This window comes from Ailuropoda melanoleuca, chromosome 5 (genome assembly GCF_002007445.2).
Source record: "Ailuropoda melanoleuca isolate Jingjing chromosome 5, ASM200744v2, whole genome shotgun sequence".
Lineage (NCBI taxonomy): Eukaryota > Metazoa > Chordata > Mammalia > Carnivora > Ursidae > Ailuropoda > Ailuropoda melanoleuca.
This window is the reverse complement of record NC_048222.1, coordinates 28,372,489-28,395,679: the sequence shown is the minus strand read 5'-3', so window position 1 is coordinate 28,395,679 and position 23,191 is coordinate 28,372,489. Positions and strand designations below refer to the sequence as shown.

The following is a 23,191-nucleotide window of genomic DNA, read 5'->3' as shown; positions in this document are numbered from 1 at the left end:
ATATCCATTTGTGGTCTTCCAGTCACTTCAGACCTATTGGCCTGCTTGTCTTCCTAAGTGCAGCCATTTTTCTTCAGTGTCCATGTCTCCTTCCATTATTCTCTGATTCTGGAACAACCTCTTCCCCATGTTGGTGTCAAAGGTTTTCATCATATTTCTGTTCCCAGGAGTCTTCTGTCCATGCTATCACTTTTTCTGTTCTCTCTTTTTCCATCCATTTCTTTGGTTATTCTCTGGAATCCTTTGTCTACGATTATCTCCACAGACTGTCTACTCTGCGTGCAGCCCTCCGGCCACCCTTCTTCCTTCTTGTAATTCATCATTTCTTCCCACCAGTCCCATTTTTGGGGCATCCCTCCTCATTTTGGGCCTTTGATGGCCCTCCCCTTTCTATATAACCACTTCCCTTGCTCTTCTTGGGAGAAAAACTCCAGTCCCAGTTATCCTCGAGTCCTTTGGGCCAGAAGTTGCCACACCGTGGGGTCCAGGGAAAACCTCCTCTCAGCCCTAATGCCCCCATCTACCCCTCTCCCTCCCCATCCCCGGGAAGGAGCAGACAGATCTCCAGGTCCCCTCCACAGCCGACAGGTTCCTGACAGAGGAATATGGGGAGGGTGGCACAGACCCCCCAGCAGGGCCCTACGATTACACCTATGGCTATGGGGACGATTATCGTGAGGAGACGGAGCTTGGCCCTGCCCTGTCTGCGGAGACAGCCCCCTCGGGAGCCGTAAGTGAAAGGAGCTCCTCCTCCATTCTTGACCTCCAGTTGGAGCTGTAAGAATTGCTTCCTATTGTTTCTGATTATTGTCTATTGGCTGCAAGCTACTTCCCATTGATGATTTGCTTTTTTCTGTTCACATAAGATGTATATGTTGCTTGAAAGGATGACTTTCTGCTTTCCCTTGCCAAATATCTTGCCCTGTGACACTTCATGGATCCTTCTGGTCAGGGCAGTTGGGATTTTCTTTTCTTTTTTAATCCTGTGGCCACTTTCTGTCTTTCTTGGCCACTTTCTATCTCAAGCTATTTCATAAAGCCTTTGGCCAATAATCCCCTGCTTTTTGTCCATTGTCAGTCTGTCTCCATCATTTCTTCTTGGTAAAAACAATTTCTTATTCATGTTGCTACTGAATGATCTAACTTCCTATGTCAAGTTTTCTAACCTACAGGTCACTGCCTGTCTGTCCTTTCCTGTCTTCCTTGGCCATGGCACCCATCTTGGTGACTGTCACAATTTGTACTGGAAGGGACTTATTTATGTTTTGGCTCTAATTTTTCATGCTGTCTTGTAACAATTTCCTTTGCTAATAAGCCACTTCCTGTGTGTCTCAGGTCATCTAAATCATAAAGTTTCCATTGTGGGCCTAGATATTTATCATTGCTACTTCCTGTGTGTGCTAGCCTTGATATTTGTGTTTTCTGGAAGAATTGCCTTTTGTTGTCATAATCCCCTTTCCAGGAGTCACTTTTTGTCTGTTTTGTGAACTTCTTCTTTCTCTTGGTCATGGTAGCCATGTTGTTGTTGAAGGTCCACTTCCTGGATCTTCTTTTCTTGGCTGCTTCCTGTCTGTCCAACCACTTCCTGTTTGTCCAGTTCATTTTCTAGCCATCTTGGCCATGTTTAATTTTTCTTGGCCCTGGCATCATTCTTGCTTCCAAGTGTTTGTCCCTTTGAAATGTCTCCCTTAATTGTTTCCCATGTCTTCAACCACTCCCTCTCAGTTGGGAAATTTCCTGTCTACTCCATTCATCTTTTGCTTGCCTTGCAATTAGAGCTGCCTCCTCTACCCTGCTGTCTCGTCCCACAATTTCCTTCTCTAATATTGCACCCTTGACCCTATGCTGCCTTTCCCTTTTGCTGCTTTCTGGAAATTTGGGGTCGATCTGAGATATGGGAGAGTTTGGAAATTCGTCATTGCTGTTTGGTCAGGATGGAGGTGGAGGGGTGCATTCTGAAGACCTTTGTTGGGAGAGTTGGGGGTAGGGTGGGGAATGATTTCCATTCTTCCCATCCTTATCTTGGTTCTGGCCTCAGTGTTGGGAGTGGGCATCTGAGAAGTGTGGAAAAGAAGGAACTGGTGGGCTTGGAGTATAAATGAGGGCCAGAGGAAGGGCGTAGTGTCCTTGCTGGGAGAGAAACTGGGGGTCTGCTCTGGGGCTTGAGCAATAGCCCAAGAACTGTATTTTTCCAAAAACCAGTTATGAGGTCTAACTTTGGGATATCAGTGGGGACTGCCCTCCAATTCTACTTGGAGTATGGATGTTTAACCTCTGGAGAGTATTTAACTTGTGAACCCCTTGAAATTCTAAGAAAAACTCTGTGCGTAAGGGCATATACTTTTTCTTTCCTGGAAGAGACTTCTTGGATCATATCAGATTCTTGTATGGATCCATGCCCTCCCTTCAAACCCCAATAAAAAATCAATCCACTATCTTAGAGAGATGCTTATTTGGACTGCAGTAAGGGCGAGGTAGTTGATAGTTTCTTAAAATCCTAAGGATTCCTGGAGTCAGAGGGAGTTTGGGCAATAGGGTAGAGTCCTCCAGAAGAGGGTTTGGGAAGGTTGGGGGGGGCGTTCGAATTCCAGGAAAGGTGTGAAGACCTTCCTGAAAGAGGTCGTCAGGGAGATGAGGAAGTTTGCTAAGATGGGGCTGGGAATTGGGAGGTGGAGAGCCCTGAGGTCTCTTTGGAGGGCTTGGGAGATCTGTGAAGAGGGATTCTTACGGGAGGGCTGGGAGATTTTACAGGTAGGGTTGGGGAGGTCTCTAGAGTATCTGAGAATGAAGGAAGGTGGGAATTGGGATGGGGGCAGTCCTGGTGTCCTGGCTGCCCACAGGCCCCACTGGGGGTTACATGTGTGTCTCCTTCAGGCTGCCCGTGGACCCCGGGGGCTGAAGGGAGAGAAGGGGGAGCCTGCGGTGCTGGAACCTGTAAGTCACTGTTGGTCACTGAGCTGAAGGGAGGGGGAAGGAGAAAAGGAGGTGGGGGTGCTAGCCCTGTAGCCTCTGACTTTTAACCTTTGGCTCTACAGGGTATGCTAGTGGAGGGGCCTCCTGGCCCAGAAGGCCCTGCGGTAAGTGTAGCTGTGACCCATTATCCTCCATTCTTTTCTCAGAGACCCTTCTCACACACTCGTCTATGCCTTCCCCAAACATGCCCATGCCTCCTTCTCAGAACTCTGGAGAATCCTTCCAAAGCTTCCCAGATCCTCAAATCTCTTTTGTAGAGACAACCCCTCAGCCACATACCCCTCTTCTCTCTGAATGCCCACACCTGACCCACTCCTTTTTTGTTCCTCAGGGGCTGATTGGTCCCCCTGGCATCCAGGGCAACCCAGGTCCAGTTGGAGACCCCGGCGAGAGGGTAAGGGAGTAGCGTGTGTGTGTGTGGCGGGGGCTGGGGAGAGGACTGCAGAGAAGCCTCTAGTACAGGGGCACTAAGCTCAGTAATTCTTCATTAGCTGGCTGATGAATGAACAAGGGGCTGGTGTGCTCCCCAACACCCAGAAAGGAGGACAGGCTCTGGTTGGGGAGGGCAGTAATCTGGTGTCTCACCCTCATTTTTCTGTATGGGGGTGGGAGGGTTCAGGAAAGATGTAGGGAAGTCTATATTTATTCTGTAGAGGGCTTTAAAATGATACCAGGACCCTAACATTCCCTAACTGTCATCTATCCTCATTTTCTCCCCATTCCAGGGACCCCCTGGCCGAGCAGGGCTCCCTGGATCAGATGGGGCCCCTGGCCCTCCTGGCACATCTCTCATGCTCCCTGTGAGTTGTCCTCTGGACTTTGGAATGGGAAGGGCAGGGGAACTGTGTTTTGTCACCAAGAACCAAAAGACCAGGAAAGCTAAGGCGGAGTCACTAAAGACCATCAACACAAAGAGATTGATCTTTGACGTGGATGGACTAGGGCCTCATTAGATGACCTAGAACCAAACATGGATCATCTAAACCTGGGCAGAAAATCCTAGAACTCTAGAACAAGAGGAGAGTTTTTCTGGAGGAGGAAGCCAGAGAGTGGGGGAGGAAAACAGGAGTAGAGTTTCTGAAAACCTTTACATGATTATCTGAAAACCTTCCTGGGAGACACTGGAAGGGGGCATGGGGTAGGGGGTGTCCCTGAACCTAGGGGATGGGGCAGAAGTGATGGATGAAGCCTTTGGCTGGGAGGGTCACATGGGTTTCCTGGAAGAGAATCTGGACCTTTCTTTCTCTCTACCCCTCAGTTCCGGTTTGGCAGTGGTGGGGGTGACAAGGGCCCTGTGGTGGCAGCCCAGGAGGCTCAGGCCCAGGCGATTTTGCAGCAGGCACGGGTAAGTAAGGTTGGAGGGGATGTTGGTGAAGGGAGGGGTATGGAGGGCAAGCGAAGACTTTAGGAGGGGTTGGAAATGTAGGTTGGAGTAAATGTGGGGCAGGGTAAGGTCTGGGTTGGTTTGGGGCTGAGAGGGAGGTTGGGGAAAATAAAGGCAGTAGAATGAGGATTAGGAATAGAAGGGTGAATTTAGAGTGTGTACTGGGGTTGGGAGTTCTCCTGCTGCCTCTTCTTCAGCTCTGCTGTGTTCCCTGCTCCCCTAGCTGGCGCTCCGGGGACCCCCTGGCCCCATGGGATACACAGGCCGCCCTGGACCCTTGGTGAGTGAGTTGGATATTGGGGTAGGGAGTCCTTTATTCATGTGTGTGGGTACGGATAGTTCTGGAAAGGGACCAAGTTGAAAGTTATTTTGCTACGTTTGGAGAGGGCTTTGAAGTCATTGTTGGGTGTGTCCTTCAACATAGCCACTCTCTCTTCTCTGTCACAGGGACAACCTGGGAGCCCTGGCCTGAAAGGAGAATCAGGAGACTTAGGACCTCAGGTAACAAGCCCCACCCATCTGATCTCCCATCTAGTGCCTCCCTTTCTGTCTATGCCCTTTAACCCTGTCCCTGACTCTCTCTCACCAGGGCCCCAGAGGACCTCAAGGCCTCACAGGCCCTCCTGGCAAGGCTGGGAGAAGGGTGAGTGGGGGTGTGGTGGGTGTGGGTGGGAGACAGGACTTAGAGTGCGGGGGACTATGCCTCTGCTCTCACACTTCCTTTGCACCCCCAGGGCCGAGCAGGTGCTGATGGAGCCCGAGGGATGCCTGGAGAACCTGGAGTGAAGGTAACAGGCATGGGTCCCTCTCTGATGCCTTTGACTTCCAGCCCCATCTCTAAGCTCATTTGTTTTCTGGGGATGGCCAAGTTCCCAAGGTTTCCCTATGAAGTGGCACCTCCCCACTTAGGACACAGTAGGGAGGTATGGGGTGGGAAAAAGGGCTGGGACCTCACTTGGGCTGACCCTCTTCCCCTAGGGTGACCGAGGTTTTGATGGACTCCCAGGGCTACCTGGGGAGAAGGGGCACCGGGTGAGTATATTGGGGGTAACGCATTGTGATGAGGTGTAGACCTTCTGTGGAGGGGTGGGGAGGTAGGGAGCTCAAGGCAAGGGAAGGAGGCTGAGCGTCCCAGCAGGAGCTCAATGGATGAAACTGATTTGTTAATTGAATAGGGTCAGTGTCTGCCTGTGCTGGGGGCTCTGAGGCCCTAACTCTTACCTGTTCCCTCTTTTTCCAGGGTGATACTGGTGCCCAGGGCCTTCCTGGTCCCCCTGGTGAGGATGGAGAGCGGGTAAGTATTGTGGCCAGGGCAGGGGCCCTATATGGGAGAGGCATGGAGGACGAGGCTGATTTACTGTGTCCTCCTCCTTCAGGGAGATGATGGGGAGATTGGGCCTCGGGGACTGCCTGGAGAGTCGGTGAGTGTCCAGAGGGTTGAGGGTGGGGCTCTGGGGATGCCAGGGGAGGGATATGGACACAAAAGGGACACATTATCTCTTGGCCATTATGTCATATCTACCCCTCACCTGATTGCAGGGACCTCGAGGTCTCCTTGGCCCCAAAGGCCCACCTGGTATTCCCGGACCCCCGGTATGTGACTATCCTTGACTTCTGACCCTGACCTCACCCCCTGACCTTTCCAACTCTCCACCCTTCCTAGCTGCCTCTCCTCCCCCACCTCCATTTCCTCCTTCCTGGCCCTACTTAGCTCTGCTCCAGCCTTTAATCCCAGGTGCCCTTACAGGGTCCTATGGTACAATGCACCAAAGGCTCTGAGCATAGCTTTAAAAAAATCCTCAAGGAAAACAAAACAAAAACCCATAAACCCACAGACCCATAGACCCACACCCTGTGGATCTGGGCTGGCTATGTTTGCTTAGGTTTAGGATGGATTGGAGGTCTGACCAATTTGAGGCTGCCCCGTCCCACTCTCTGGAATGGCCGGACCTCCCAGAAACCACAGGTCCTTCCAGGACCCAGGACTCACCTTCCAGCCATGCTTACGCCCCTCTCATGTTTCAGGGAGTCCGAGGCATGGATGGTCCCCATGGTCCCAAAGGGAGCTTGGTGAGTAATGGGCATGGGGACACCACCCAAACCTTAGCCAGTGTTTCCTTGGTGACCATTTTGACCAACTGCCTGCTTCTGATTTTTGTGCTCCTGCTGTCTCAGCTAGGACTCAGCTCTCTGCCCTAATTTTGTTCTGTTGCCATCTTTTTTTTTGACTTCTGCCTGGTTGCTTGTTTCTAGGGACCCCAGGGAGAGCCAGGACCTCCTGGACAACAGGGCACTCCTGGAACCCAGGTGAGTTGTCCTGTCTAACCCCTCCCCATCTTTAACAACTTCCCCTGGGCTTCTACAGTGGGTCAGACCCTGGATGGAAATTAATGGTCTCAAGCTCCACCACTCATGTTCTGAACGGGATGCTGGCTATAGGAGAGAGCAGCCCACCCCTGTGGGGCCCCTGTGACTTTTCTTTCTCTCTGTGTAGGGTCTCCCTGGGCCCCAGGGTGCCATTGGGCCTCACGGAGAGAAGGTAAATGACTAAGTAATTGGGGGACAGGGGATGTGCTGGGGGGGGGTTGTAAGGAGAGGCTTAAATGTGTGGCTAGGACTTCAGCCATGGTCTGATCTGATCCCTCTTGTGACCCTGCGCCTACTCATCTTCTTGCAGGGCCCTCGAGGGAAACCAGGGCTCCCTGGCATGCCTGGCTCAGATGGACCTCCGGTGAGTGGGTCCCCACCTCTTAATCCAAATTCTACTTGACCCTCTACCCCAGTGAATGACTCCAAGTGCCTTTAGTGACTATCCACACAGGGTGTTCCTCACACTGGGAGGTCACTGGTGGTGCTTGCCTCTGGTCAGTTGCTTCATTAGGGTCACAAGGGGAAGTGGGGTTAAGAAGTGAAGGGGTGGGGGCGCCTGGGTGGCACAGCGGTTAAGCGTCTGCCTTCGGCTCAGGGCGTGATCCTGGCATTATGGGATCGAGCCCCCACATCAGGCTCCTCCACTATGAGCCTGCTTCTTCCTCTCCCACTCCCCCTGCTTGTTCCCTCTCTCGCTGGCTGTCTCTATCTCTGTCAAATAAATAAATAAAATCTTTAAAAAAAAAAAAGAAGTGAAGGGAGGGATGCAGGGAAGGTGACAGTGGCCAGTGGTCACATCTTCCTTCCCCTATCCTCAGGGTCACCCTGGAAAGGAAGGTCCCCCTGGAACCAAAGGAAACCAGGTGAGCTCTTACATACCTGCTTTCACCCCTGAGGGAGTTTCCACCCTGACTCTGGGGCCTCAAAGTCCTTGGAATTTCCTTGTCTTATCATTCATGTGGCTCTGAAGTATTCTCAGTCCCATGCCCTGTATCCCTATCCAGACTCCAATGTAGTCTCTATTGTTTCTTACACCCTCTGAGGCCTCCACAGTCACACCCTGAGACCCCTTCTTAGATACCTTTCTTTCTTCTTCCAGGGTCCATCTGGACCTCAGGGTCCTCTAGGATACCCAGGACCTCGAGGTGTCAAGGTAATGGACAGCCAGGCTGGGAGATAAAGGACTGTGGTTGGGGGAGCCAGCTGGGGTCTCAGGAGATTGAGCCTTCTAATCCAACCTCCATCCCCGATCTCTCTGTCTCTGTCTCCCTTCTAATTCTAGGGTGTGGATGGAATTCGTGGTCTGAAGGGTCATAAGGGTGAAAAGGTGAGAGATGTGTCTCTAGCTTTCCAGCACCTCCAGCCTGGCCCACACCACCCCTTCTGCCCAGCTCTCACCCCATTTCCTTCCCTCCAGCCTGCCCTGCGCTGCTCTCCAGCTCTGAAATCCACCCTTCCACCCATGTTTTCTGAAATGCTCCATTTTACCTCCTGACCCCCCATCATCTCTGGTGACCTCTCACCCCCATCTTTTTTAGGGCGAGGATGGTTTTCCTGGGTTCAAAGGGGACATGGGCGTGAAAGGTGACAGGGTGAGTTGAAACCCACACACTGTCCCCCCAACCCTAACTCCTGATGTTCCTCCATTTTGGGGCCCCCAATCACCAGCCTATTTCCTGAAACCCCAGACTTGCCATCTCCAGTGCTCTTCTCCCTGGGAGCTTGACCCCAGCAGGATGACAACCTGCACAGTCTGTGTCCCATCAGCCCGATAGCCACAATGCTCTCCCTGTCCCTGTGGGGCTCCCTGTCCTTCAGTAGCTTCTGGGACCCTACTCAACCTCACCCAGGCCCACCTCTCCTCTTGGGGCCCAGCCCATACCCCCAGTCCTTGACGCTCACCTCTTCAACCATCTTACCCAGGGAGAGGTTGGAGTTCCTGGCTCCAGGGGAGAAGATGGTCCTGAGGGGCCGAAGGGACGCACTGGACCCACTGGAGACCCTGGCCCCCCCGGGCTCATGGGCGAAAAGGTGACAGGGGACGTGGAGGGGATGAGGGCCTGGGCAGTGGGATCTGGGTGGGCTTGGGGGTGTTGACAGCTGGAGTCAATGATTTGAAGGCCGCTATACGTTAATTATGCTCCTCTCTGTAGAAGTGACCCTCTGACCACTGACAGTTGGGGGTGGGGGTGGGGATATATAACAAATCAAGGAAAAGTCCCTGTCATGAGAATTTACATGGCATAGAAGTGGGGACAAGGCATGAGGCTGGCATAAGGAATGTAGGTAAAAGGTAGAGTGAAAATGCGTCCAGACTCAGAGAAGCAGGAGTTCCAAGAAGGGAGAGTCAAAGAGGAGGTGAGCGCAGACCTGCAGAGCTAACTCTCAGTAAGCCCTCACCGAGGGCCAACATGGCGCCTGCTTGTCATAAGCCCCGTGTTGCAGAGAACTTTCACTGGGGCACCAGGAGGTGCAGATGCTTGTTTGTAACATAGCCAGTAAGGGCTGTAGCCTGTGTTTGAGCCCAGGCAGGCAGGCTGCAGAATCCCTGCTCCTAACCTCCGCTTCACAGCTATCTGGGCAAGACGGGCCCTGAAGCATCAGGAGGAAGGGTTGCATGCCAGGGGGGTTTGGGGTGGTGCAGACATGGGTGGGAGGCGGAGGTGGTCCTGAGTGTGTTGTGTGCAAACCTGCAAGGGGTTTGGTCTTGGTGGCACAGGAGGGTGTGCTGGGGAAGGGGAGCTGAAGTTGACGGGTAGACAGGGGCTAGATCATGGTCCTGCGGAACCTGATGGAGCTGCAGATTTAGATACAGAGGAGGCGAGATCCCAGCGCCAGAGTTGGGGAAAATCCACTGTCAGGAAGGAGAGATGACAAAAGCCGGGCAGCCTGTGAAGTAGGAGATGAGGGTCCAGGGGCTGGAGGTTTGCTGGGGAGGCTTGCTGGGTGGGGGCTGGCTGCCATCTCTGGGGCTTGGGGTCCCCAGGGATGGTGTGGTGCCTGTGATTCCTCTTGCTCCTAACTGCTCCCTGTCTCTCCACAGGGCAAGCTGGGCGTTCCTGGTCTGCCTGGCTACCCTGGACGCCAGGGTCCCAAGGTGATATGATGCCCCACTTGTGCTCCCTCCTCTTCCCTTCTCTGACCCCTGATCCCAGGAAGCACAGACTGATGGAGCAGTGGGTGACCCTAGAACGAATTTAGCCTAGCCCCATTCTACAGATTGGGGAACAGAAGGCCAGGGAGCAGTTGCGGGGGGGTTGTCCAAGGCCAACTAGTTATTGGGAGAGCCCAGACTTCCCATTCTGCTGCCTCCATCACCTCTCCTGACCCCCATTGGCTCTTCTGGGCCCTCCCGTTTCATGACGTCTCAATTTTCTCCTTCTCCATCCTCACCAGGGGTCCCTGGGATTTCCCGGTTTTCCTGGTGCCAGTGGAGAGAAGGGAGCCCGGGTAAGCTGTGGGAAGGGAGAGGGTGTGGAGGGCAAGGCTTCCCTGTGGGTGGAATCATGCCCTGGGTGATGTATTGTTTCTCCTTCCTTCCTACCAGGGCCTGTCGGGGAAATCAGGGCCTAGGGGAGAGCGGGGCCCCACGGTGAGTGCAGGGGACAGACCTGTGGCTCAAGATCCAAAGAGGTCCATTTGGGTTTTTCTGACAACTCCCCTCCCTTCTCTCTAGGGTCCACGGGGTCAGCGGGGACCCCGAGGTGCCACTGGGAAGTCTGGTGCTAAGGTTAGTGATCTTGGCAGGGCTCCATCTACCACCTGGCCCTTAGCCCAGCTCCCTGTTGACTTCTCTGACCCCCAGCAGAACTAGAAGGCAGCGCCTTTTGCCCTCTGACTCTCTTTCCCTCCATAGGGAACATCAGGTGGTGATGGCCCCCATGGCCCCCCTGGAGAAAGGGTGAGTACAGCTTGAGTCTCCTGTTCCCCAGTGCTCCCCAGGGAACCTGAATGGAGCTTTCACCCTCTCACCCTGGGTGGTTGGGCGGGGGGAGCTGCACCCCCTGCCCATTCTCCGCATTCAACCCCAGCTCTGCTCTAGGGTCTCCCTGGACCTCAAGGCCCCAATGGATTTCCTGGCCCCAAAGGACCTCCGGTAAGCCGACCTCTGACCTGCTTGGATTCTGTGAATCCTTCTTCTCCATCCTCCTTCCTAGCCCAGAGTTCACCTGACACCTGAACCCCTTCTAGGGTCCCCCTGGGAAGGATGGGCTACCAGGACACCCAGGCCAGAGAGGAGAAGTGGTAAGTAATGCCCCTGGCCCCCTCAGATCTTCAAATTCCAGGGCTGTCTAGAAGGCCCACCAGGGTGGTTCTCTGGCAGAGTGATCATCCTGGTGCCTCTCAGACCCGTGGCCAAGGACTCCGTGGTCACTCTGCCCTTCCTCCAGGAACCTGGGGTCCGTCCCACAGTGTCCATGCCTGACATGCTCTGACTGCTCTCTCCTCTTCCTCTCTCAGGGTTTCCAAGGGAAGACTGGCCCCCCTGGCCCTCCAGGGGTGGTGGGACCTCAGGTATGTCTGCCCCCTGGGGAGAGTGGACCCCAGACTCTGGAGTTAGTTTGTCTGCCCCCCTTCTCCCTTTTCCCAATCACATGCCCCAGCCCCTGCTTTGCCTGACCTGGACGCTGGGGCTGGGATTTGGAGCAGGGATCCCAACTTCAGTCTGGTTCCTGGGCCAGTTCTCATCTCGTGTCCCAAAGGGGCAGCTCCCCAGTGGGGATGCAGGGTGGTGCGGTTACTCCAAACAGGGGAATTACACGCTGGCGCAGTGGCCTAGGAGAGCCCCAGGAATTCCCCACTAGCTTTGAGGCAGGGATAAAGGGGGTCCAGAGGGGTCATTTTAGGGTGGCCAGGGTGGCCTCTTTGGGCAGGGAGGGGGCAGAGGGTCTGAGCTTGGAGTCGTTCTGTCTCTTTCTCAGGGAGCAGCAGGAGAAACCGGGCCCATGGGGGAGAGAGGTCACCCTGGCCCCCCAGGCCCCCCAGGAGAGCAGGGACTGACTGGAACAGCTGGAAAAGAAGGAACGAAGGTCAGTAAAGGGCCAGGCAGAGGGGAACTTGGGAGACCAGGGTTGGGGTGCTGAAGGGAACAGATAGTTGGGGAATTGAGAAAGGCCAGAGACTTCAGTGTCCAATTTGGGAGCATGGTTATGGCTCATCACGTTTCGTTTCATCTTAGGGTGACCCTGGTCCCCCAGGGGCTCCAGGGAAGGATGGACCTGCTGGTCTGAGGGGCTTCCCAGGAGAGAGAGGCCTCCCTGGCACTGCCGTGAGTGTGATCCCAGTCTCCCAACCGGACTCCCTGAAACAAGTCACCAGGCATCCTGGCGTTGCTCAGCTTCACCCCCACTCCCATTTCTCAGAGCCTGTCTCCCCTCCCCTCCCCTTCTCCTTCCCTACATGTCTCTTGGATCCTCATTCTTGTAATGTACCACCTTCCCATCTCACATCTGTTGCTCCAAATCTCTGGTTCACAGGGTGGATCCGGTTTGAAGGGAAACGAAGGTCCGGCCGGTCCCCCTGGCCCTGCAGTGAGTCCGGGGGTCCTGGGGGCAGGAGGGAGGAACCAGGAAAGAGTGGGTGAGGAGGGATGAAGAGTGGCATCTGGATCTAGGCAAGGTTGTGGGACTGGGCAGTGGGGGTCTAGGATCAGCCCTAGTGTATCCAATTTTGGGTTATTCTCCTGGGAACCACAGTCAGAACTCCTCTGGTGTGGGTGGGCTGTGGTGTCCTCCTTGGGGGTCTGACTCCATTTCCTGTCTCAGGGCTCCCCTGGAGAGCGAGGTGCAGCAGGATCGGGGGGACCCATTGGCCCCCCGGGGCGCCCAGGCCCACAGGGTCCCCCTGGAGCTGCAGGAGAGAAAGGTGTCCCGGTGAGTTGGGTCCCCGGGGAGAGACACTGGGGAAGGGTCTGTGAGCTGCGAGCTGCTGGGCTATGGAGGGTTTCCTGTGAGGGTGTTTGAGGGTGAGGGTCGTCTCTGGGTCATGACTCCGTTCTTCTTTTCCTACAGGGTGAGAAGGGCCCCATTGGTCCAACTGGCCGAGATGGGGTGCAGGGTCCTGTGGGGCTTCCTGGTCCTGCTGGACCCCCGGGCGTGGCAGGAGAGGATGGAGACAAGGTGTGGGAACCTACAGACCCTGGGCCCAATCTTTCCAGATGAGATCACTGATCTGGGCATGCCTCCAGCCCCCATCCCTGTCTTATCCTCCCTGCCCCACCGAGGTCCTTTCTCTAATATCTCATCTGCCTTGTCCCCACAGGGTGAGGTGGGAGACCCTGGACAGAAGGGCACTAAAGGGAATAAGGGTGAACATGTAAGTGACCGTGACTTTTGACTTCTGACCTCTGACCTTTAACCTTGTTTCCACCTGGTCTCTCTCCCTGTCTTGGTGTCTCTCACTCTCCTTTCCCCGCCAGGGTCCTCCTGGACCCCCTGGACCCCTTGGTCCTGTGGGGCAGCCCGGAGCAGCGGTGAGTGACTGATGCCCCATCTGCCCCCCCTCGCCCAGGGGCGCTGGCGACTTCTAGTCTGCCCTCAGTCCCCTTCGCCCTTGGGGTTGAGCGTGGGAGTGGGGCCTCTGGGCCTGGTGCCCAGGTCGGTGTGGGGTCTGTGAATAGGACCTCCTGACCCATGACCATCTCTGTGTCCTTGTCCCTGCCCTCCCTCCACCTCAGGGAGCAGATGGGGAACCTGGAGCTCGGGGACCCCAGGGACACTTTGGAGCCAAAGGTGATGAAGGAACGAGAGGATTCAATGGGCCCCCAGGACCCATTGGCCTACAGGTGAGCTGGGGGGGTAGAGGCAGGGGCTGAGAGGTGGGGTCAGGGTGGATCTGATGACCAGCCCCTGCCGCTGAGGACTGGGGAGGCAGGGCAGAGGACTGGGGGGAATGTGGGATCGGAGGGAAGAGCACTGGAGGCTCCGTCTACCTGGAGCTGTGCTCTGGTGGGTTGGTCATCTGGGTCTGTGCTGTGTCTCCCTGCACAGGGTTTGCCAGGCCCCTCGGGTGAGAAGGGAGAAACAGGAGATGTGGGCCCTATGGTGAGTGTGACCCCACTGACAGTGTGTGATCCTCTGGCCCCAACCCCGCCTATTAGTCTCCCTCTATCTAGCACCCCCAGCATCGCCTGCTGTCTGCATGCTGCTTCCTGGTGGGGCTGCCCCCCTCCCCTACCACCCCCCATCAAGGATGTCTGCCTCACCCAATCCTCTGCCATTCCTGTGTGCCTAATGCTCTTTCTTTCTCTTCCCTTCCCCATCTCTGTTCTATCTGTTTTCCCCAGGGACCACCCGGCCCCCCAGGACCTCGAGGCCCAGCTGGACCCAATGGAGCTGATGTGAGTCCTCTCAGCCTTTTCCCCTTCAGATCACTGTGGCCAGTCCTGCCTCCCTTTCCCCAGACTATAAACTCTAGTTTCATCTCAGGTGCCATGAGAATTCACTGCCCCTGGAAGGCCTCCCACTGTCTCACTGCTGTGACCTCAGGGTGCTTATTCAGGCTCTGTCCCTGGAATGGCACCTCCTCCCTTAAGCAATGACTCCTACTTCTGTTCCTCTTCCAGGGTCCGCAAGGTCCCCCAGGAGGTGTTGGGAACCTGGGTCCCCCTGGAGAGAAGGTAACTGGGAAGGGGGTGAATGAATGGACTTGTCTTGCGGGGGGGGGAGGGTATGAGGGTTGGACTTCTGCCAGTTTTTGTTGGGGGAGATGCAAAAGAGAATGAGATGTGGGAAATATTAGGATTTTGGGGGGAAAGGAGGTTTTTGACCCCAATCTTCTTGCAGGGTGAGCCAGGAGAGTCAGGATCTCCAGGGGTCCAGGGAGAGCCAGGTGTCAAGGTGAGTGAAATCTCTGAGGCCTTGCTCCCTAATCCCCATCACCCTCCTCAACCCCAGCCCCCTGTTGCTGTGACCTCCCAGAGTTGGAGCTCCTCCACAGCCCAGAGCCTGTGCTCCTAATACTCTGTGAGGCTGGACCCCTGGGTCTAAGTGAGCCCCATGCTCTTTCTTTGAATGGAAGAGGGACCAAAGGACTTCTTACGGGCTTGACTTTCTGTGTGCGTCCTGCTGTCACTGAGGGGGTGGAGGGGAGCCTGAAGGTGTCTTGGAAGCAGGGGCTGCATCCTTGATCTTCAAGACCCCTTTGGGATCATCTGTACCCTCTACTCACCCTTCAGGGCCCACGTGGGGAGCGTGGGGAGAAAGGAGAGTCGGGGCAACCAGGAGAGGCAGGACCACCAGGGCCTAAAGGCCCCACTGGCGATGATGGCCCCAAAGGGAACCCTGTGAGTTTTGAGGGAGGGGCTGGGAGGAGGGCCTTGTGAATGAGAGACCTGGGAATGTGGGTGTGTATGAGTGGGAGGATCTTGGAACAGGGGGAACCCAAGAATGGGTTGATACTTGGGTGGAAGGCTCTAGGAATGAGGTCTCCTGGGAGGGATGTATGGGGTCTGAAATTCCCAGAGAGAAAGTGAGAGACGCCTTCTAATTAATTCCGTGAAAGCATCAGAAGGCATAAAGTGCATGAGGTGGGGAAAAGAGAGTGCAGGAGACTACCTTCCCAGCGTGTGCAGGTAGGCACTGCCTGCAGAGAGGGAGAGTGTGACATGTGCCCTGGGGGTCTGTGTTGGCTCTGGGTAGGCTTAGGGGGTTGTGACCTCGACCCTGTTCTCTACATTAGGGTCCTGTTGGTTTTCCTGGTGATCCTGGCCCTCCTGGAGAAGGTGGCCCTCGGGTGAGTCTTCCCTAGGGAGGGGAAGGGGCATAGAGGGTGGGCTCCTGTATAGGGCCTTTGTGCGGCTGATGGGCTTGAGTGTGGGAAGCTGGGGGTATGGCAGGGCAAGCAGAGAGATGGGAGGATTGGCAGTTTTGGGGGTGATGCTGGCTAGGTTGGGACAACCCCTGACCTTGCTTCATCCCTGCAGGGCCAGGATGGTGCGAAGGGTGACCGAGGAGAGGACGGCGAGCCAGGACAGCCTGTGAGTGACCAGTGAACCCTCCCGTACACCACTGAGCCCAACCCTTCAGGCCCATTACCCCCTTTTTATGCCCCACTCCTGAAGGGTCCTTTGTCTGGAAGCTAAACACTCACCCACCCCTATTCCTCCTTCCATAGGGATCCCCTGGTCCCACTGGGGAGAATGGACCCCCTGGACCACTTGGAAAGCGGGTAAGTGAGGTGGACATCTGGGACCTTGAGGGGCAGTCCTTGGGTGGGTGGATAGAGGATGGGGCAGTGGCAGATGGGATGGGCAGGAAGGTGCCTGGGGTTGGGGTGCATGTGGGTGAAACTTTGTATTTGTAAGTGTGCCGTGTATAAATGAGTGTGTCTGTTCCTGAGTTTTGCTGTGTATGTTCTTGGGGGGGGCTTGGTACTCATCAACTGATCAGAATGGACACTGAAGGAAGGGGCTAGCTTTCCCGGAGGGCCCCTGCTAGGCCAAGGATCAACCCTCTAGTTGCTGAGGTAGAAGGTGAGGCGCTAGATGGCGTGTGGGCAGGTGGCTCTTCGCCGAATACGCAGAACTCGTACAGCTGTGCCAGCTCCTCTGTGAATGAGCTTCTGGGACTCTGGTGGTGCATGCACAAGTCGTGTGTGTGTGTCTGTGTGCACACACACACGTGCATGGTCGCCGGAGCCAGGAGGACAGCAGGGGGAAAGCCGCTGAGCTCGGGCGACTCACTACCTCATTGACTTTTCCTTCCTGTCTCCATCTGCAGGGTCCGGCCGGCATGCCTGGTCCTGAGGGGCGGCAAGGGGAGAAGGGAGCCAAGGTGAGGAAGAGGCCATCCTGGATGCTGGAACATTCCCTCCATCTCTGGGCACCTCTGATTCCTCAGATTCCTCTCTCCAGATGTCTGCCCCATGTTGAGCCTCTTGTCTCTAGGGGGGTTCCCTATACTTATTTCTGTTCCTGCTCCAGGGGCTCCTGGGATTTGGTCCCTCCTCTCTGCCTCATCCTGTCCACCTTGGACCCCCTACCGCCACCCCTGCCCCTTTCCTCTGCCCTTTAAGATTCAGTCCTTGTATGTGTTTCAGGGGGATCCTGGTGCTGTGGGTGCCCCAGGGAAGACAGGCCCTGTGGGTCCAGCAGGCCCAGCAGGGAAACCTGGTCCTGATGGTCTAAGGGGACTCCCGGGCTCAGTGGTGAGTCATGGAGTAGAGAGGCTTGGCTGGGGGTCGGAGGGGTCAGGGGCCTTTGGAGGGGTGCCCGTGTGGGGACAGTTCTCCTGATCTCTGACTCCTGAATCTGCAGGGTCAGCAAGGCCGTCCTGGGGCCACAGGCCAGGCGGGGCCTCCAGGTCCTGTGGTGAGTGACTCTGGATTGGGTGGGGTGGGTGGGGGGGAGGATGGTGGTGCCCTTGGGCAGTGGGCATCCAGCTGACACCCTGGAGGAAGTGGGAAATGGCGGTGGGGAGAGCTTGGTCCCACCTTTCTGTGGAGAGAGTGACTTCCTGTCTCCCCACAGGGACCCCCAGGGCTTCCTGGCCTCCGAGGTGATGTTGGAGCCAAGGGCGAGAAGGTGAGTGACAGACATGCGGCCAGGTATTTCCCCTCACCCTCACCCCAGAAGCCTATGGGGACCCTGAGTGCCCACCACTATGCTTCAGTCTATGGGGGTCCTTACTCAGTGAGGGCTCTTTACAGGCCCTGCTCTAGCCTCAGACCCTGTGCCCAGGTTTCCCTTGTCTTCCGGGCTCTGACCCCTGTGGGCTCCGTCTTCTGCATCCATGTGTCTCCGTTCTGCCTCCCCCTGACCACCTGTCCCTTCTCCAGGGTCACCCAGGTCTCATCGGACTGATCGGGCCCCCTGGGGAGCAGGGAGAGAAGGGTGATCGGGGACTTCCTGGCCCTCAGGGCTCTGCTGGACAGAAGGGAGAGACGGTGAGGACATGGTCCTGGAAGCTCTGGGAGGATGAGCTTGGGGATTCGTGTTGGGGGTGGGTAGGTTGGAGGTGGAGACTCAGCTGAGGGGTGAGGGAGGGGGTGGGAGGAGGACCCAGTTGAACCATGCCCCTCTCCTTCCTAGGGTATCCCAGGAGCATCTGGCCCTATCGGTCCTGGAGGGCCTCCTGGCCTCCCTGTGAGTACCCCATCTGTTCCTCACTAAATCCCCTAAACCCCGCTGCTCCCCCCTCCATAATCCCCCAGTGGCTTCCATGGCAACCACTAGCCTAAGCAGAATAGGCCCCAGTGTCCTCCATGTGTCCTTACACCTGCAGTGTTTCCTCCCCCATCCTTCCAGGGCCTCCTGAATGTCCCCAGGTGCCCTCACGCCTGCCCCTCCTGTGGTAATGCCAGGGTCCTGTGAACTCGTGACTTTGCCTCTCCATTCCTCTACGTCCCAACCGTCCCCTGTGGTGACCATCTCTTTCTTGTTCCTCATTTCACAGGGACCTGCTGGCCCCAAAGGAGCCAAAGGAGCCACAGTGAGTGACCCCCAGCCAGCTGTGAGCTCTGACCTATTCCCCTAGCTGGACTTGACACTTTCTCTCCAGGGCAAACATGCTCCCTCCGGTGGAGCTCCTCATTCCCAGCCCAGAGACTGACTTGACCCTTCTATGGCCTTGATTGCATGCGTGACCCCTTGACTCCTCCATGACCTCATTTACTCCTTTGGCAGGGCCCAGCTGGACCCAAGGGAGAGAAGGGCGTCCAGGGTCCTCCAGGACACCCGGTGAGTTACAAGTCAGGGCCTGCTTCTCTGCCTCTGCCTCTCTGTCTCGGTGTTTCTCGGCTTCCCCCCCATCAACCTTGTCTCTCACCCTCTCCATCTGTCCCTCCACCCAGGGCCCTCCGGGTGAGGTGATCCAGCCCCTGCCCATCCAGATGCCCAAGAAGACTCGGCGCTCGGTGGATGGAAGCCGCCTGATGCAGGAGGAGGAGGCCATACCGACTGGGGGGGCTCCGGGCAGTGCTGTGGGGCTGGAGGAGATTTTCGGCTCCCTCGACTCCCTGAGGGAGGAGATTGAGCAGATGAGGCGGCCAACGGGGACCCAGGACAGCCCCGCTCGCACCTGCCAGGACCTGAAACTCTGCCACCCGGAGCTGCCTGATGGTCAGTGCCAGCCTCAGGAAACAGCTAACAACTGAATGGAGAGCAGAATGCAGGCAGGGACTTCTTGGGGGAAGGTGTGGGGTGGGGGTGAGGGTCCAGGGGCTTGGAACGGCAGCTCTTTACCAACTAGGTCAGGCGTAGTTCAACATTTAACAAATGGTCTGGTCCTACCAGCGCGCACTGGCTCACGATCAGCCCGTGGCCTGCAGGAAGTGACATACACACGTGTACGCGCGTGCTTGCGTTTACACAGACAGGCATGCGTGCCGATCCACGACCACATATTGTACCGACATGAGGGTGTCAGTGCTCCTGCCTCCTCCATTGGGAGCCTGGGGGTACTGCCGTGGGGAGGGGTGCCACAGGCAGGCAGGAGTGTAAGGTGATGCTGGAGTGTGAAGTAAGGTGGGCAGCGTCGTGGGGTTCTGGGGGACAGTGGGACCTGGAGACTGAGGGCATGGTGGGGAGGGGCGGTGGGGAGGTTGGGGGGTTGGAGCAGCAGGGTGGGGAGTGGGAAGGGGGGCAAGGAGCGTCTTGGGTCCCACCTGCGGGGGCCCTGACCCTTCCCTCTCCCTCACCCAACAGGAGAGTACTGGGTCGACCCCAATCAGGGCTGTGCTCGGGACGCCTTCCGGGTTTTCTGCAACTTTACAGCTGGAGGGGAAACGTGTGTAACGCCCAGGGATGACGTCACGCAAGTGAGAGCTGGCCCAGACCCCCTGACTTCCCTCCCCTGCCCCACGGCGCAGCCCTAATGGCTTCTGGGTTTCTGTGACAGGCGCCCTGGCCCTACAGAGCCTGCTGCCCCTTCTTTCCCTGACTCTTCCCTTCTCACTACCAGCCCGCTGCCACTCCCTCTGTCTCCTTCCCTTGACAATCCTGGACAAAGCTGGCCCTTTGTTTACCCTCAGGCAGTCCCTGGCTCCCGCTCTGGCCCCTCATTTCTCCCACCGCCCTTTCTGCCCGCCCATTCCCTGCCTGGGCCCGGGCCCAGCGCCCCCCGCTTCTGTAGATGCTCTGCAAGCCGGGTTCTGCGTGCTTCTCACAGCCGGCCTCTCTCCTGCCAGTTCTCTTACGTGGACTCCGAAGGCTCCCCGGTAGGTGTGGTCCAGCTCACCTTCCTGCGGCTGCTCAGCGTCTCAGCCCACCAGGACGTCTCCTACCCCTGCTCTGGGGTGGCCCAGGATGGTCCCCTGAAGCTCCGGGGGGCCAATGAGGATGAGCTGAGCCTGGAGACCAGCCCCTATGTCAAGGAATTCAGAGATGGCTGTCAGGTGGGAAGCAGGACGCGCTGGGTGGGGGTGCCTCGCCAAGCCCAGCTGCAGGAACACCCTCTGGGCGGAGGCACCGGGAAGAGCAGGAGGAGCCCAGCTTCTTGGTGTCCGATATACCTGAGGGAGATATACCTGAGGAAGCACCGACAGGGCGAGGAGGGTGGGAAGGGTGGAAGGTGGGGTGCGCCTCTGTGCACATGCCAGCATCACCCAGCGTGAGTCCTGCAGGCTCGTGCACACATTCACACAGGTTGCGCGACAGAGGCGCGCAGGGGTGCAAATCATCCCCCCGCCCATGAAGGCATAGGAGCGCACAGACCCCCCCCCCCAGTCTGTACATACACCCCCAGCGTTGCCTGGACGGGGTCACCCAGGGAATCATGTCAGATATTATCACGCAGTTACAGCACAGACACACATTTACACATCCCTGTGGAGCCACGCAGACTCACACAACCCCCACAGGTTGATAATCTCAAAGACAAACCCAAAGCTGCCTAGACTGGCTCATGAGCACACGTGCGTGTGTGCACACACGTGCACATGTACACGCATATCCAGTCTTCCTAGCTTTCCCAATCCTGACTCTCTGGAAGAAATGTGAGGAAGAAAATCTAGCAAGGACTGGGAGGAATTGCATCTCAGGGCACTCAGAGGAGAGGCGAGCCAGGCCTGAGGCTGGGGGATCTGTGGGGTGTGTGCGCGCCTCTGCCATGCTCACTGCTCCCTCTCTCCTGTCTTGCCCTCAAGACACAGCAAGGCCGGACGGTGCTGGAGGTGCGGACACCTGTGCTGGAGCAGCTACCAGTGCTGGACGCCTCCTTCTCAGACCTGGGGGCCCCCCCTCGGCGGGGAGGGGTGCTGCTGGGGCCTGTCTGCTTCATGGGCTAGGACCTTCTCTGTCTGACCCTGTCCGCCAAAACCAGGCCCTCCTGGAATCCCACAGCATCAGCTCTGTGCCACTTCCCAAGAGGGCTCCTCACCATCTAGGGGACTTTGGGCCAGGGCACCGAGCGCTCCCAGTCAGGGGCAGACCAGGGGAAGTGTGAAGCGTGTGCCGGGCCCCCCAGGGGAGGGGGGTATCTGGGGCTTTTGGCCTTCCCACCTGGAGCTTGTGACCTGTTAGACAGCCGGGACCCTTATTTAAAACTCACCTCTCAATCACCCCCAAACAAGTGGAAGAGAAGAGAAAGGACACTGTGTATTTTGTATTTAAAAGTAATTATATTAATTATTTAAAGAGTGGAAAACAAAGAACAAAAAAGATAAAGAGAGAAATGCCAGCAAAAATCAGCAGACTTTGGAGACAGGGCTCTCCAGGGGTGAGCCCCGGCACCCTCCTCCTTGCCTCAGGGCTTTCCTCAGTGACTGTGGGGGGACGTTTTCAGGCCAAACCCCTGCTCCCCCACAGCCCGCCTGTAGCACCCACTGTGAATGTTGGAATATATGGTCTCCTTTGCCTCAGGGTCTGACTCTCTCTGCCCAAGGTGGGGCTTTCTCTGCTCTACCTCCCGGTGTTTGGCTCCCTGACCCACACACTGGCTGTCTCTCACTTGGTCTGGGGCTTGCAGGAACTGCCTGCGACTTGGGGAGCAGGCCGCACCCCGGGGGGGCGGGGAACGAAAGTGTGAGGGGTGAGAGGAGAGCCTGCATTCAGCACTGTTGAAATATGGAAATTTGTCCTTATTAGCTGGTCAATCGCCATGGCTCTGAGACCCCAAAGATCCCACTGCCATCCTGGCTTCCCTGGTCCCACCCCTGAGCACCCCCTCATCTCCCCTGATCCTGCAACGAAAGGGTTAATGAGTGGCATCTGGATGGAAGGGACTCCCAGGACCTTGTCTAGCCCTAGACCAGTGTCCTTTCTGACTGATGGTTAAATAATGTGATCGTCTCCTCCCGGGGCACGTGTGTGTGGTGCTTGTGTTGTTATTTCAAAAGGACCCCGACCCGACCTGTACCCCCCTTTGGTGGCTGAGCCTTTACCAGAAAGGGAAGGCTTAACCTCTTTCCCCAGGGGACCTGTCCTTTCGTGGTATCAGGGCCCAGAAAGAGTTCATAAGAGCTGGCTGACAAGTCCAGACTCACAAACTGATCTCCCAGTGACATCAGGGGGGAGCCCAGGGTCCTGTCTGACACAGGTGCGGGATTGTTTCTGGGTGGGGGTGTGCCTATCTTCCTTGTGTCCAGGTCAAACACGACCTCCCCGCACCCCCAGTCCCCATCTTTAGGGACCTCAGTGCTGAAAGGGAGCCTCACATGGTCTAGTCTAAACTCTTTGCAAATGAGGAGACTGAGGCTCGCGTCCAAGACAACATTTCCTGCCCCTGGGCTTCTGGGCACCTCACCCTTCCCGTCAAGTGTGCCAAGGCCCCGGCTGCGGGTACCGTGGAAGGCCACCCACGCCTGCGAGTATTACGGGCTCTGCCGTTCCAGGCTTCTCTCTCTGTGTCAAGTGCACAGCCCTCACCCCATCGCGTGCTGTGCCGCCCCCACTTACTCCCCCCCCGAGGCCCCTCTCAGGGCTTGTTCAGTAGCCCTGTGCCCCCTGGGTCGGAGTAGGGCCCTTCTGTTCAGGGCAGCCGCTCAGCCAGGCATCCCTAGCTGGCCGCCTCACCTCTCCTGGGGCTTCCCATCCTCACACAGCATTTCCCGGCTCCCCCTCGTCCTGGCAGCAGAATAAAACTATTCCAGGGCCTCCTCCCAGTCGGGACGCCCCTTCCTCGCTGGTCGCATGGCTGCGGGTGTCCGAGCGCGCGTGGGCCCGTGTGTGCGTGCCGGCGGCCGCAAACCCCTAGGGGCGGGCCCGGGAGGGACCCCGAGTCCCCGGAGGCAGCGCCCCGCCCCCCGGCGGATCCCCGCCGGCGCAGCCTTGATCGTCCCCGAGGACAGAACTCCAATCTCTGAAACCCTAGAGTGATGGAGCTATCTCATTGTCGGTCCAAGGAAGCTCTCTTAGGGGGTCTAGAAGCCCAGCCTGGCATCGACGGTGGGCAGGAAAACCGTTTGCAGGTGGGAAAGAAAAAACCCCCAAACAAATAAACCCCTTCTCCGCGCATCTCTCCGCCTCTGCTGCCCCCTGGTGCCGGCGCCAAGACCTCAGCCCGCCAAAGGGCAAGCGGAATACCGCAT

The 23,191-nt window shown here is 56.8% G+C and overlaps 1 protein-coding gene across 4 annotated transcripts in view; it reads left to right on the top strand.

The window, feature by feature from the left end:
• The window catches only part of COL11A2 (collagen type XI alpha 2 chain), a 31,250-nt gene extending 9,292 nt beyond the window's left edge, over positions 1 to 21,958 (top strand). For 2 of the 4 annotated variants that reach the window (XM_034660530.1, XM_034660529.1), the window contains 59 exons: positions 551 to 730; positions 2,875 to 2,934; positions 3,036 to 3,077; positions 3,305 to 3,367; positions 3,699 to 3,773; positions 4,232 to 4,318; positions 4,581 to 4,637; positions 4,805 to 4,858; positions 4,947 to 5,000; positions 5,092 to 5,145; positions 5,336 to 5,389; positions 5,598 to 5,651; positions 5,734 to 5,778; positions 5,897 to 5,950; positions 6,383 to 6,427; positions 6,611 to 6,664; positions 6,852 to 6,896; positions 7,035 to 7,088; positions 7,546 to 7,590; positions 7,827 to 7,880; positions 8,010 to 8,054; positions 8,266 to 8,319; positions 8,651 to 8,758; positions 9,771 to 9,824; positions 10,124 to 10,177; positions 10,275 to 10,319; positions 10,404 to 10,457; positions 10,584 to 10,628; positions 10,770 to 10,823; positions 10,919 to 10,972; positions 11,189 to 11,242; positions 11,650 to 11,757; positions 11,907 to 11,996; positions 12,205 to 12,258; positions 12,493 to 12,600; positions 12,739 to 12,846; positions 12,989 to 13,042; positions 13,146 to 13,199; positions 13,404 to 13,511; positions 13,717 to 13,770; positions 14,013 to 14,066; positions 14,292 to 14,345; positions 14,512 to 14,565; positions 14,904 to 15,011; positions 15,407 to 15,460; positions 15,651 to 15,704; positions 15,842 to 15,895; positions 16,447 to 16,500; positions 16,766 to 16,873; positions 16,983 to 17,036; positions 17,196 to 17,249; positions 17,504 to 17,611; positions 17,757 to 17,810; positions 18,121 to 18,156; positions 18,351 to 18,404; positions 18,518 to 18,785; positions 19,371 to 19,483; positions 19,853 to 20,059; positions 20,810 to 21,958. In XM_034660530.1, the coding sequence (XP_034516421.1) occupies positions 551 to 730; positions 2,875 to 2,934; positions 3,036 to 3,077; positions 3,305 to 3,367; positions 3,699 to 3,773; positions 4,232 to 4,318; positions 4,581 to 4,637; positions 4,805 to 4,858; positions 4,947 to 5,000; positions 5,092 to 5,145; positions 5,336 to 5,389; positions 5,598 to 5,651; positions 5,734 to 5,778; positions 5,897 to 5,950; positions 6,383 to 6,427; positions 6,611 to 6,664; positions 6,852 to 6,896; positions 7,035 to 7,088; positions 7,546 to 7,590; positions 7,827 to 7,880; positions 8,010 to 8,054; positions 8,266 to 8,319; positions 8,651 to 8,758; positions 9,771 to 9,824; positions 10,124 to 10,177; positions 10,275 to 10,319; positions 10,404 to 10,457; positions 10,584 to 10,628; positions 10,770 to 10,823; positions 10,919 to 10,972; positions 11,189 to 11,242; positions 11,650 to 11,757; positions 11,907 to 11,996; positions 12,205 to 12,258; positions 12,493 to 12,600; positions 12,739 to 12,846; positions 12,989 to 13,042; positions 13,146 to 13,199; positions 13,404 to 13,511; positions 13,717 to 13,770; positions 14,013 to 14,066; positions 14,292 to 14,345; positions 14,512 to 14,565; positions 14,904 to 15,011; positions 15,407 to 15,460; positions 15,651 to 15,704; positions 15,842 to 15,895; positions 16,447 to 16,500; positions 16,766 to 16,873; positions 16,983 to 17,036; positions 17,196 to 17,249; positions 17,504 to 17,611; positions 17,757 to 17,810; positions 18,121 to 18,156; positions 18,351 to 18,404; positions 18,518 to 18,785; positions 19,371 to 19,483; positions 19,853 to 20,059; positions 20,810 to 20,950 (4,272 nt within the window). In that variant the 3' untranslated portion in view covers positions 20,951 to 21,958. The remainder of the gene's footprint in view (positions 1 to 550; positions 731 to 2,874; positions 2,935 to 3,035; positions 3,078 to 3,304; positions 3,368 to 3,698; positions 3,774 to 4,231; positions 4,319 to 4,580; positions 4,638 to 4,804; positions 4,859 to 4,946; positions 5,001 to 5,091; positions 5,146 to 5,335; positions 5,390 to 5,597; positions 5,652 to 5,733; positions 5,779 to 5,896; positions 5,951 to 6,382; positions 6,428 to 6,610; positions 6,665 to 6,851; positions 6,897 to 7,034; positions 7,089 to 7,545; positions 7,591 to 7,826; positions 7,881 to 8,009; positions 8,055 to 8,265; positions 8,320 to 8,650; positions 8,759 to 9,770; positions 9,825 to 10,123; positions 10,178 to 10,274; positions 10,320 to 10,403; positions 10,458 to 10,583; positions 10,629 to 10,769; positions 10,824 to 10,918; positions 10,973 to 11,188; positions 11,243 to 11,649; positions 11,758 to 11,906; positions 11,997 to 12,204; positions 12,259 to 12,492; positions 12,601 to 12,738; positions 12,847 to 12,988; positions 13,043 to 13,145; positions 13,200 to 13,403; positions 13,512 to 13,716; positions 13,771 to 14,012; positions 14,067 to 14,291; positions 14,346 to 14,511; positions 14,566 to 14,903; positions 15,012 to 15,406; positions 15,461 to 15,650; positions 15,705 to 15,841; positions 15,896 to 16,446; positions 16,501 to 16,765; positions 16,874 to 16,982; positions 17,037 to 17,195; positions 17,250 to 17,503; positions 17,612 to 17,756; positions 17,811 to 18,120; positions 18,157 to 18,350; positions 18,405 to 18,517; positions 18,786 to 19,370; positions 19,484 to 19,852; positions 20,060 to 20,809) is intronic. The other 2 variants (XM_034660532.1, XM_034660531.1) reach the window with 1 other exon arrangement.
• The last annotated feature ends 1,233 nt before the right edge of the window (positions 21,959 to 23,191 follow it).